The sequence below is a fragment of the Artemia franciscana genome, chromosome 7 (assembly GCF_032884065.1).
Source record: "Artemia franciscana chromosome 7, ASM3288406v1, whole genome shotgun sequence".
Classification (NCBI taxonomy): domain Eukaryota; kingdom Metazoa; phylum Arthropoda; class Branchiopoda; order Anostraca; family Artemiidae; genus Artemia; species Artemia franciscana.
The window spans coordinates 16,604,770-16,617,904 of NC_088869.1; the positions used below are offsets into that span (position 1 = coordinate 16,604,770).

Here is a 13,135-nt window from a genome sequence, read left to right on the forward strand (position 1 = left end):
CATCTAAGGCTTCCTTCATTTTTGCACATTCTCAAATTTTACACATTGTTCGTAAATTCTATTGTACATATAATACACAATTCTATGTGTATTATAAATACACATTGTATGAACAGAAATTACTCCGTATTTGAAAGGGGCTTTTCCTCCTCAACGCCCCGCTCTTTACGCTTAAGTTTCTTACTGTTTAAGTTTCTTACTGTTCGTTTTAAGTTTTAATGTTGCTCCTTACTTTCATTAAAAAAACTTGTTTTTTTTATTTAATTAATATATAGAACTATGGATTTATTTTACTCAACCATGGATTTATAACAATAAAAGCACATAAAATATAAAATACCCGCCGCAAGACTCTGTGACCGGGAATGCAAGGAGAGTACCAGTTTATCAGACCGATGTCTAGGACATAAAACCGAGGAAATCAAAAGAAGAAAATTAAAAGGTAGAAATGTTGAAGGAATTCAAGATACTCCAGCTTGGTTCAATAAGTTACAGGTTCTGAAAGTAAGACAGACAATTAAAACTTGTCATTGCCTTTTTCCTGACTAATTACCAGTCAGGAAATTTTGTACACCAATGTTGCAGTTTTTTCAATCCTGAGGTTCTTAGTGATTAACTTATTCATTTTTATTTTAATTAACTAGATTTATTAATTAATTTCTCCCGAATTATGAATCTCGTCATGTGGGTAATTACATCATAAGCATAGAAGTGGAACCAGGGCCAGCTTTCCTATAGGATTTCTGGCCGATTCCAGGTTATTCCCGGGTTCGACTCGTGGAGTCAGCTTAGTACCTACGAGCTTTTAGAAGTCACTGAGCAGCTATCTGTTAGGTAGCAGCTAAGTTTTTTGTTTCTTTTTTTTTTAGATTGGTTATCTCCTTTCAGGTTTTACTCGATTTTTTGTTTCGTCAGCATTTAGTAATTAGTTAAATTGTTAATTCGTTAAATATATCTAACTAACCCCTACAACTTATTTTTGTATTTTTCTTTGGGGGTTATTAGCAGGCTGGTTAACTTGGTAATTTGTTTTTAACAAAATTGGGTTGACCCAATTGATTATGAACAGTATTTCAAAAGCTATTGTCATTAAATCGTTAAAGTAAAATTTTCCTTTCGGGAAAAGTTATCCGTAACGTATGAGGAAGAGAGAGAGGGAGAGAGACAAATTTACGAGAGAAACACCTGAACACAGCGAACAGTATCTTCGTGACCGACCATCGTCACCTTACAAGCGATTCCGGACCATTGTAAATTAATTGAGAGATCCCAAACCTTGATTGTTCGGTCAGTTGATCCACTAATCAGTCTATTATCAAGTAAGTGAAGACACCTGACTGTACCAGAATGACCACAAAGCGTAATAACTGACCAGGGACTATTCGTACGCATATCCCATACCTGTAACGGATCATCAATTTGAAAATGTCACAAAAGGGAATATGTCTTCATTTCTGATGAAAATACAATAGAGAGAAAATATGCAAATATAATATAATAAATTAAATTACTATATTGTATGTGACATACATTATAATCTTTAAATTATCATGTTATTTAAATTCATATATCATCTATCATAAGCTAACGCTAGTGTTACTAAAAACTAACCACTGTACGAAGCCACCTAGGGCCTACACAGCTGGGGAAATTCCTCCTACATCCCAATCTATTCAAACGTTCACTCTTAACACCCTCCCAAGAAGTTTCCATTTCCTTCAGATCCATCTTATGATCTCTTCCTACCCCTTTCGGAGACAACCTTATCGCTTGGGCCAGGATGGAAGGTCAAAAACACAATCTTTGGCAATCTGTCATCCTTCATACGCAAAACATACCTTAGTCATCCCAGTCTTTCTCTCGTTAAAGTGCTAGAAACCGGGATGCAACCCCATTTTCCATAAAGTTTGCTGTTTGAATTACGTGAAATACGGTGAGTAAAAGGGGTACCCAAAACTACCTGTAGAAAAGTTTCTAGAAAATATCTAACAAATCCTCTTCCATCTTCCGACGCGCCTTCGTTTCATACCTATACTGACTACTATCATTACAGTAGCTTCCTAAATTCTAATCGTGGTTCGCAGACTATCTTCCTATTCTTTCCAACTGTTTTCAACTGCAAAATAACATCCTGGGCCTTGACTATTTTAATTTTAATATCTTCAATGCATTCCCCATTTTCACTAACAATACTACTCAGGTAAATGAAGGTATCTACTTGATTAATCTCCTTGTTTTCCAACATCACCCCTTCACCTTCATTTATTCCAAGTCTAAGCGACTTTGTCCTCTAAACGTTAATCTTCAAACCTATTATTGTACCTTGAACTCTCCAAACCTCCAAAAAATAATTTAATTTCCTTACTTTTTCATATAGGAGATTCAAATTATGAGCATAGTTTAAGTCTATGAGAGTTTTAGCCTCCCATTTCATTCCATGCTCTCTCAAAGCCTTTGTTGTCTTCCTCAGGACAAGGTCTATCAAAATAATCCATATAAATGGGGATGGAACGCAACCCTGTTTAACTCCTGATTCAATACGAAACAAGCTACTAGCTCCATTTCCTTTTTGAACTTCAGCATTATTTTGCTGGTACATTTTACTAACATTTTCGTCAGAGGTGCTCAAATTATCAGCATAATCAAAGTTTAGGAGAGTTTCGTTTAACATGAGTTTCTTTCCATGATCTTCCTTAGCCTTCACCATATTTCTTAGGACAAATACCTTGTAAATGGGGATGGAACGCAACCCTGTTTAACTCCTGATTCAATACGAAACAAGCTACTAGCTCCATTTCCTTTTTTAACTTCAGCATTATTTTGCTGGTACATTTTACTAACATTTTCGTCAGAGATGCTCAAATTATCAGCATAATCAAAGTTTAGGAGAGTTTCGTTTAACATGAGTTTCTTTCCATGATCTTCCTTAGCCTTCACCATATTTCTTAGGACAAATACCTTGTAAATGGGGATAGAATTAAACCCTGCTTAACTCTTTATTCACTATGAAACCAGTTACTAGCCTCATTTCCTACCTTAACCACATCAATGTTGAACTCATCACTTTAATGTATTTATATGGTACACAATACAAGGATAGGACATTCCCTAAATCTAACTGAATCAAGCACTTGTTGACAACCTATTAACTTCAAGAGTGAAGAGGCCTGATGACTCAGCCTCTTCTCAATTATTAATTTAGGATTAAAAATTTGGTCGACACGTCCTTTCCCCTCCCTAAAACAACACTGTTTCCTATGTTTCCTAATTAATTTATTTCCTATGGAAACCAAGCTCAAATTATTATTTGCAAAACATATAAATTATTGTTAATCAAAATTAGACAGAATATAATAAGGATGACAAACATAAACAAACTGAGATAATATATGAAACACACACTATTTTTAATAACAAAGAAATGTGGATAAAAAACGGCTTTTTTGCACATTATTCCAGTTTATTAATAGTGACTTTTTGCACTTTTAGAGATTATTAGAAATGTGTAGAAGCATCCAATCTTCTAAATATTATTTCAGTTTATTTGCTGTGTCTTTTTGCGCTTTTTTGCGACAAAAAGGAGGAAACTGGTAAGGGGAGGCCAAGAGGGAGAGATTGTTGGTGCAGGAAGTGGTGGTATTTGGTTGTAAAATGATACACAGTAGGGCTCGGCATCGTTTCTGATTTTAGCTCAAACAGAAACGGTAAAAAACCGCAATTAGAAACGGACGATAAACAGATTCAAACAGAAACGGAAAAAAACGAAATTCCGTTTCTTTTTTCCTATTTTTTTTCCAAAAAACAGAAACGGTCAGTCTTTTTCTTTTTAATGGTCGTTTTAACAGACACTTCCATTTTTTTTCGGTTTATGAAAGTAAAATGAACATTAAACAAATATTGGTTAATAAACAACAAAAAAACAAATATCAAACGGACCAATCATTCCCCAAAAAAGATCAAACAGACGCCAGTTTGCCCCCCCCCCCCTGAAATTTAGTTTCTTTCAAAATCTTGTCAAAATCTGCAAAATTCAAGCATCAATAGATCAGTTTTATAGTTTATATTTATCTTTATAGTACTATAAAGTACCTTTATAGTGCAAAATAGTTACTTTATGGTACCAAATGGCTTCTTTTTTAGTTTTTACTATTATTTACTTTTGATTTGGTAAAATTGGCTATAACTTCGTCTCCCCCCAGGATTTTGATGAAAGTATCATCATCAGCTCCCTCCGCCTCACCCCCTAGCGTACCAATATATAGCTAAAATTTGCTTATAAAGTATAATATTTTCATAATACTTAGGTATATTTCATTAATATTAACCTAATTTCACTTCTTGAGTGAGGTGGGTTAAAGAGATAAGTACCTATACAGCACAAATGGTATACATCCCATGGACAGAAAATGGACTAAAGAATAATCCATGGACAGGCAGTCATGTCGTCAATAAGTATAAGTCGTCATTTACCAAACAATAGAAAAAATAATAAAGACAAATAATTCAGAGGCAACAACCCAACACAAGGGCTCATCAGGAGAATACACTGGCCTATAGGGTTTCGCCACTTTAAATTCTCTACCCAGCCAAGTGTTGTGGCTACCACAGAATATCCATGGCATCCCCGTGTCAGGTATCCCCCCCAAAATACATGCATATGAAAAAAAAACCCAGCAAATGTAAAACAACCAAGTAACACCAAAACAAGCTTATCCTGTTAATATATCCCTCTTTTTAGCAACAATAGGTAAACTAAATATGATAAAATTTACCAAATCACAAATATTAACTCATTGCAAAAAAAAATTTTCATTGCAAATATATATATATATATATGTATATATATATATATATATATATATATATATATATATATATATATATATATATATATATATATATATATATATATATATATATATACTAAAAAGGGGAAAACACCGCCTAAAAGTCATAGAATCTTAATGAAAAACGCACCATCAGATTCTGCTTATCAAAGAAACCTATTGTGGATATTTTAAGCTCCTACCTGCAAAAACATGGAATTTTGTGTTTTTTGCCAGAAAAAAAAAAAATCACAGATGCGTGTTTATTTCTTTTGTTTTTTTTTTCCACAGGGGTGATTGTATTGACTCATTGGTTCTAGAATATTACGAGAGGGCCCGTTCAAACGAAATTAAAACTTCTAGTGCTCTTTTTAAGTGAAGAAAAAAATTGGAGGGCATCTAGGCCCCCTCCCACGCTAGTTTTTTCTCAAAGTCATCATATTAAAATTTTGAGATAGCTATTGTGTTTACCCTAGTGGAAAAATCTAACAACTATGTCTTTGAGGACGACTTAATCTCCCACTTTGACCCCCTGAATGACAAAAGCTGTTTAATTAGACTAAATCTGAAAGTACTAAAAAAAAAACTTTAGCATGAAGAGCGATGTATTGACGAGGGGGCGATTCCCCTCATATAAGTAATAATATCTGTCCATTTTAAGTTTTAGTGTTGCTCCTTACTTTCAGTTGAAAATGTTTTATTTTATTTAGTACATCTATGTAGCTACATTAGCCTACCTTAAATTGCTACTATGTTAAATTTCTCTGATTACAAGCTCCTTCTCATTCAGACATTTTTGAACTAACGAAACTCACCCTGGAAGCTTGGATTGGACTCAATACGTGGGAAAAGTCCAAATCCAGTAAAAGTCGCAAGAATATGATATGATTCTATTCATAACCAAAGCACGGAAAATGAAGAAAACGGGTTTAAGAAAAACAGAAACGGCAAAAACGATAAGAAATAAAAATGAACAGAAACAACAACGGTAAAGAAAGAACAGCTACCTGTTTTTCCATTTTCTAAAAATATAAAACAGAAAACGGTGGAAAATAAAACAGAAAAAGAAACGGTACCGACCCCTAATACACAGAAGCACAAGCAAACAAGTAATATGGCACGAAAAGTATAGAGTAAAGTAACATCAATCAACGCCCTGTCAATCAGTTTTGACTTGTATTTTATAACAATATGCTAAATAAGGTTATGAAAAAATATATTGAACCTTCCCCCATTAAGATTTCCTACTGCTTATATCAAATTAGGGAAAATACATAGTTACATCAACTTATTGTTTACTTTGTTGATTGAATCTTTATAGACGGTGTTGTTTTCCACCTACAAGAACGAATATGTAAAGGAAACGCGTAGAGAGAATCATATAAATTGACGTTTTCTGTGGCCAAATCGGGCTGTCACAAGGCCTCGAGGAGAGGCAACCCTTGAGGTGAACATATACAAGAGCTGGCATGACTTTCAACTGTTCCGTCAACTTAAGATGCTTTGCCCTGTGACTACGGTTTTTGGTTTTTCATCGAAATGGTAAACTCAAAGTTATCATTTAGTATACATTGAGCAATTTAAACATAGCTTAATGTTGCATGTACACTTTTACTGTACAAATCTTTGCATATTAATATTGTACATTATCTCATTTTATGCTTATCTTATTAGCCTTATTGAATTATCATTTCGTCTATGTCACGTCCAAAAATCACATGCGACATTTCCAAACTTCTCAAATAACTGTTAAAAACTATTATCCAAGTTGTTCTCAACAAGGCAATCAGTAGGGCAATAGGTTTTAAATTGTGCATTCATGTGAAAAAAAATATATTACTATCTTATATTATGTGGCTTTCCCGTAGTAAATATTTATCTATCGACCATGTTACGCCTAGAGGTCGTACCTGATATTTTCCCACGTCTGAATTAATTGCGGATAACTATTTAATAAGCTGTTCTCAAAGGAAAAATCGGCAGTACAATGTAGACGATGAGGATTGAAATGTAATTAGACATACTTCGCACACATCATCTTCCGTTTTCAAACAACATAATAAACAATTTTGGGCAATTATTTCAGGAGTTTGAAAATGTCAGATACGTCTTTTAGGCATAATACTAACACTATGTCCAATCCCATTTTAATCCTCGTAAGTGAAACTACCCTGCTCATCGTCTCTTTATGAAAAGTATACCTCCCGGTTTTTGACAATTATCTCGGGAATATGAAAATGTCATACAACCTTTGGGCGTCAGAGCCACAAATTATACTATATATGTTATTGCTAATATTAAATTATTCATATTAATTACATTATTATATAAAACATTACAAATATTAGTTTATTATAAATTTTACAATACGCAAATTATATTATATTATAACATATAATAACATTATTATACATTATAAAAAAAGAGAGAAGAAAAGCGAAAATGAGGTTTCATAAGGTCAAGGAAAATACTGGAAGGAACAAAAACGAATATTTCAAGAAGACGGGTGCTTATTTTCCTTAGCAATATTATGAAAAGTCCCCCCGCCCAAAAAAAATCTTGTTCACATATTCTGAGTCACAATAGAAACGATTTAAACAAAAAAAAAGAGAATAAAATAGATAAAAAAACAAAAAAAGTGGATGTTAAAATGAAACAAAACCAAAATTGGAAGAATTAAAAAGCTATCAACGCGGAATAAAAAAAAAAAAAAAAATATGAAACAATAAACCCAAATAAAAAAGGTCAACCATTCCAAAATCAAACAACTAACGATGTTCTCAATTAGAATCAAGACAAATGACTCTGCTTCTCTTTTGTTTTTGTGGTGGCAGGCCAATGTGGTTTACAAAGTTGTCTTAATTATATATTTGTTTATACCGACTAATTATATTAACTAATTACATTCATCATATATATCTTACTGCTTAGGATAAACAGCTTCCTAAATTAAAATCGTGTCCTCAAAATATTGATATTTATTCAATCAAGATCTTAAGTACTGAAAAGCATTTATCAAGATAAGAGAAAAAAAATGTAATACAATAAACCAAATAAATTTTTTGGAAGAAAAACCTTAAAAAGGAAAGAACTACTTCTTTTGTTGATACTGTTACAAATATACACTCTATTGATTGCATACCCTTACTTGACTCTCTGACATTAAGGAAAATCAGTCAAAACCAACCCAAAATCTACCAAAGAGCCAGTCTGTCATCAAATCGATTCCAATTGGTAGTATTTTAAATATATCTTTTTGCTTACTCCCAGAGTACATCCTAAATTATTGTTATGTTCCTAAGAATACCCCCCATCAACCTATAAGTACTGATTTTTATTTAATATTTTGAAAAAAATAACACTTTCCTCAACACAACAAGTGCAACAGTTTTCTAATATTTGGAAAAACATAATACTTCTCTGAAAAAAAAAAAATCTGAAACTTCATCCATCCCAAATAATTTTTTTGGCGAATTCTTTGCTTAATTTTGTTTCTTTATTTAGGATACCAGGTTAATGTGATTCTTTAAGATATTGAACTAATATACACATTTTTGGTCTCCTCAACTCAAGCTAAATGAACTAATAAGCTAGATGACTTCAAATAAGGCTTTACATATAAAAGGAAAAGAACGACAGTTAAGGAGAAAAGACGTACCCGAATAGTTTTGTCATGAGATCCACTAACAATACGAGATCCATCAAATTGAATGCATGTAATGGCCTGAGTGTGTCCTTCAAAAGTACGAACGTGACAATATCCTCGCCTCCAATTTCTTTGTAATTTATACCTCTCAACAAATACCTATAAGGGAATAATTCTATATGACGCTTGTATTGACAACTTGTAGTCGATCCTAACTTGGATAGGGGAGTACGTAGAAGGACATTCCGGCCAAGCGTCTTCCTCCAAATTTTCACAGTCTGTTTCAATTTGTTTCCACGTTTTATGCACTTTATTTTAAGAGCTGGCCTACCTTTTAGAAGCCTTGATCTCCCCCTCCCCCTTGAAAGATTGTCTGTGTACGTTTGTTTCATTTTGCAATTGATTAATAAGCGCCACTTCATTTGACATTTTAAATTACTGCGCATTAATTTACTTCAATTAAATTTACAATTTAATTACTTCAATTTAAATTGCTTCAAGGTTTCGGCTTGCACCTAGCAATTTGTTTTCTGTTTTAATTTCCTAGAATTGATTCTGCTTAATAATGAATGAATATATTTACTAAAAGCTTCATTTAATTTAGTTACGTAATTGCTTGTTTAATTTAAAAGCAAGATGTAAATATCAAAATACAGCAGACACAAACCGTTTTACACACACAAACCTTTTTTCAGCACAAACAAACATTGACATCCATAAGAATATACCCTCAAAGGATGTGTCTAAAACAAGAAATAATGCCCAAACTTTACCCTCAAGCTAGATAAATTCAAAGGCGATCAAAAACCAGGGCTTTGAAATCAAAAAACTATAATTCATGACTAAGCATCAGCACTGTTTCTGCTTTTACGTCTGTTTCTCTTTTTGTCTAACCTTTCTGTTTTTCTAAACCTTTCTTATTTTTCTTAACCTTTCTTGTTTCCAATTTTCTGTTATTCCAAAAAACAGATCAGAAAGGAGAAACAGGTCGCCTGTTTTTGACGGTTCTGTTTCTGATCCGTTTTTTTTTCTTTTCTTTTTTCATCCAGGAGCGACCCGGCTCAATAGTAACCAAAACCCTAAAAAACGGAATTTTGATACCAATAGTAACATCAAAAGAATTGCATTTTTATGCTGATTTTAAATATATAAGTTTCAGCAGGTTTAGCCGTACCCATCAAATTTATGAGCCTGTAAGTTTTATTATTTTTAAAGTTTTTTATTGTTTTAAAAAATAGAGTTGTGAGAAAGAGTCGACCCTTAGCGTAAAGAGCGAGGCGTTGACGAAGTAGCAGCCCCTTTCATATACGGGTAAATTTCTGTTCGTATTATGTTTTAATTTTGCTCGTTACAGGCAGTAAATAAAATTTGCTTTTTTAATTTAATTTCCTGAAAAACAGAAACAGTGCCAATTATTTACTAACTTTGAAATAGATGGCACTGTATTTAATTTTTGTATTTTATCTTATAAAAAAAATAAAATAAAAAAGGCTCGGCTCTACGAACTAATTTTTTAATTGCCTTATGAAATAAATATAAAAAAAGCAAGGCGAAATAGATTTACTCTCTTCCAGTCGACAGACCCATCTTCCTTTCGATGAGAACGCATTTGGCGTTCATGACCTGTTTTCGAGAATGGCCAAGTACTGCTTAAAGCTAAACGCTGCCAGATCTTGTCGTTAGATGCCATACTTCGCCATAACCTGTAAAAATATTCCCCTGATTGTATATGACTGTAATTAGAAACTTCGTAATATTAATATAGTAATTCCAATTTAATTACAAATTTAGCATATAATTTAAATTAACAACTTATAATCATAACAACAAAACTGAATTTTGAACAGATTGAAAAGTTATAACCAGTGGACAATATGCATCCTATACTTGTCTAGAAGAAACTATTTTATCGAATTATTGGTAAATAGCTGCTTCGCACTCAGCTATTTTTAGCCGCATTGAGCCATAAAATCCATAAGCATATCAGAGGTTTTTTTGAAGAGACTTCAAGGAAGTTATAAACTTCGAGTTCTTTCCTAAGCCAGTCAAAAGTTCAAAATGTTTCAATATTTTCATAACAAATCTTATCTTAATTTTTTAAAACATTTTATTCAGCTTTTTTTAATGTTTTTTGAAATTTTTTCGTGTTCAAATCGTACAACTCTGAACAATCTCAGATTCGGAAGCTATCATCCAAAGAAGTGTATTGGGTCTTATCACGTAGGACAAATTACTCAATGTCTTGTTCTTTACATTAAATTAAATTTTACATACTTCTGCATGCGGAGCTTTTTTTTATTTTTTGCCAGAAGAAAGACACGCATGCCTGTTTATGAGTTTTTTTTCTAGCGGTTATTGTATCGAACCAACGGTGCCAGAACATCAGGAGAGGGCTTATTCGAGAAAAATTAAAAGTTCTAGTGCCCTTTTTAAATGACCAGAAGGATTGGTTGGGAGCTAGGTCCCCTCCCAAGGCATAAAATAATAAACTACAATAATGGACAGCAGTAATAAAAAGGGCAAAAAATAGTAAACTGCAATGATGGACAGCAGTAATAAAAATGGCAAAAAATAATAAACGGCAATAAGTCCCTTTTTAACCCAACCTTAAAATCGAATTTTACATACTTGTGAATGCTGCTCAATTGCATTTCTATCGTTTATTTGTGATTACAACAAACGACTTTTCGGAAAATTAGCAAAAATTTGGGTTTGAAATTCAAGGTATTCTTTTCCTAACACTCAGCACTTTCTAACGTTTCAGACTTAAATATGACATAGAATATGTTACAAAAGGCATGATACACACCATGACCTAAAATAGGTAAAAGAGGAAGATTTTTTTTAACTGAAAAAATTGAATTTTTTTAACAACAATAAGCTGCAATTATGGACAGCAATAATAAAAATGGAAAAAAATAACTGGTGGTTTACATTGCAGCATTGTTTAATATGCATCTATTAACCTTTAAAAATACGTTCTTCAATTGGATTTTTTTTTGTCCACAGCATGGCTAGTGTTAATATCTAGAGATCAATAGATCATATCTACCTTCTGGAATTTTTCTATTTAAAAATAATTTTTGTGGAGAATCCAATTTGTGTTTTGGACAATTTGGTTTTAAACTTTCACTGAAATGAAAATCAGGTATTGATACCTGGGAGATACCCTCAATTTCATTAGTATTTCTGGATCAATGTTAAACATTTATTCTGCATAAAAGATTTGACAACCCTGGCGAGCAGTACGTGTACCAGTAGATAAAAATATATTAGGCAGATACTATCATGAAATAAATCCATTTATGTCATTTTACTACTAATTTTGTTTCTGAAAGCTTACATTAAAAGGCTATTAAGAATTGTAAGTAATTCTCTCGAACAATTTGAGTCAATATTAGTGAAAATTATTGATAGATTATGAGCAAAAAATTAAAAAATTCAAAAAAAAGCAATAAATATATGTTGAGTAATACAGAATCCAGAGATCAAATCATGCTGTAGTAATACACCTCAGGGCCGCCAGAGAGACCTTAGTAATCAAGAAACTTGGCTGATCCGATTACCTACCTAAAATATCTGTGGAGGACTTTAATTTTTCACATTTTATGTTGTTATTTTCTTAAGCTAGTCTTGAAGTTTGAAATATTCCTTAACACCTTTGTTTATATTTGAAGGTCCGCTTTTCAAACTTCGTGCCCATTTAAGGCCGTGATTAAGTGAACTTGAAAACATCGAGCTTCAAAATTGAAGTTAGGTTAGTCTTCTGTCTTTTAATTCTCTAGAGACCGTCGAATGTCAAAACTTCAAATAGTACCAATTATCAAGTCTTGTGAGAGGTTTTGATAGACAGCTTCCTTTGGTGAGATGCTTCAGCCGAGGAATAGTAATATATTTGGCTGGGTCTTGCAAAGCTTGGTTACCGACCAAGGGAGAAGAGAAAATGAGAAAAAGAGCACTATCATTCTCAAATACAAAATGCCCATGTATCAAACAGTTCGTGGTAACGAACTGTGTAAGGAGCGACCCGGCTTAATAGTAACCAAAACTCTAAAAAATTGAATTTTGATGTCAATAGCTACACCAAAAGAATTGCATTTTAATGCTGATTTTAAATATATAAGTTTCATCAAGTTTAGTCTTACCCATCAAAAGTTACGAGCCAGAGAAAATTTGCCTTATTTAAGAAAATAGGGGGAAACACCCCCTAAAAGTCATAGAATCTTAACGAAAATCACACCATCAGATTCAGCGTATCAGAGAACCCTACTGTAGAAGTTTCAAGCTCCTATCTACAAAAATGTGGAATTTTGTATTTTTTGCCAGAAGACAAATCACGGGTGCGTGTTTATTTGTTTTTTTTTTTTTTTTTTTTCCCCAGGGGTCATCGTATCGACCGAGTGGTCCTAGAATGTCGCAAGAGGGCTCATTATAACGGAAATGAAAAGTTCTAGTGCCCTTTTTAAGTGACCAAAAAAATTGCAGGGCATCTAGGCCCCCTCCCACGCTCATTTGTTTCCCATTGTCAACGGATCAAAATTTTGAGATAGCCATTTTGTTCAACATAGTCGAAAACCATAATAACTATGTATTTGGAGATGATTTACTCCCCCACAATCCCTGGGGGAGGGGCTGCAAGTTACAAACTATGACCAGTGTTTAC

General features: G+C 33.0%; 1 protein-coding gene across 2 annotated transcripts in view; it reads right to left on the reverse strand.

Moving 5' to 3' along the window:
- Positions 1–13,135, reverse strand: part of LOC136028908 (F-box/WD repeat-containing protein 7-like) — a 65,847-nt gene that overhangs the window by 15,949 nt on the left and 36,763 nt on the right. The window contains exons 4-6 of one of the 2 annotated variants that reach the window (XM_065706869.1): positions 10,037–10,175; positions 8,485–8,631; positions 1,186–1,401 (exon numbers count right to left, since the gene is read on the reverse strand). In XM_065706869.1, coding sequence (XP_065562941.1) covers positions 1,186–1,401; positions 8,485–8,631; positions 10,037–10,175 — 502 coding nt within the window. The remainder of the gene's footprint in view (positions 1–1,185; positions 1,402–8,484; positions 8,632–10,036; positions 10,176–13,135) is intronic. The other variant, XM_065706870.1, reaches the window with a different exon arrangement.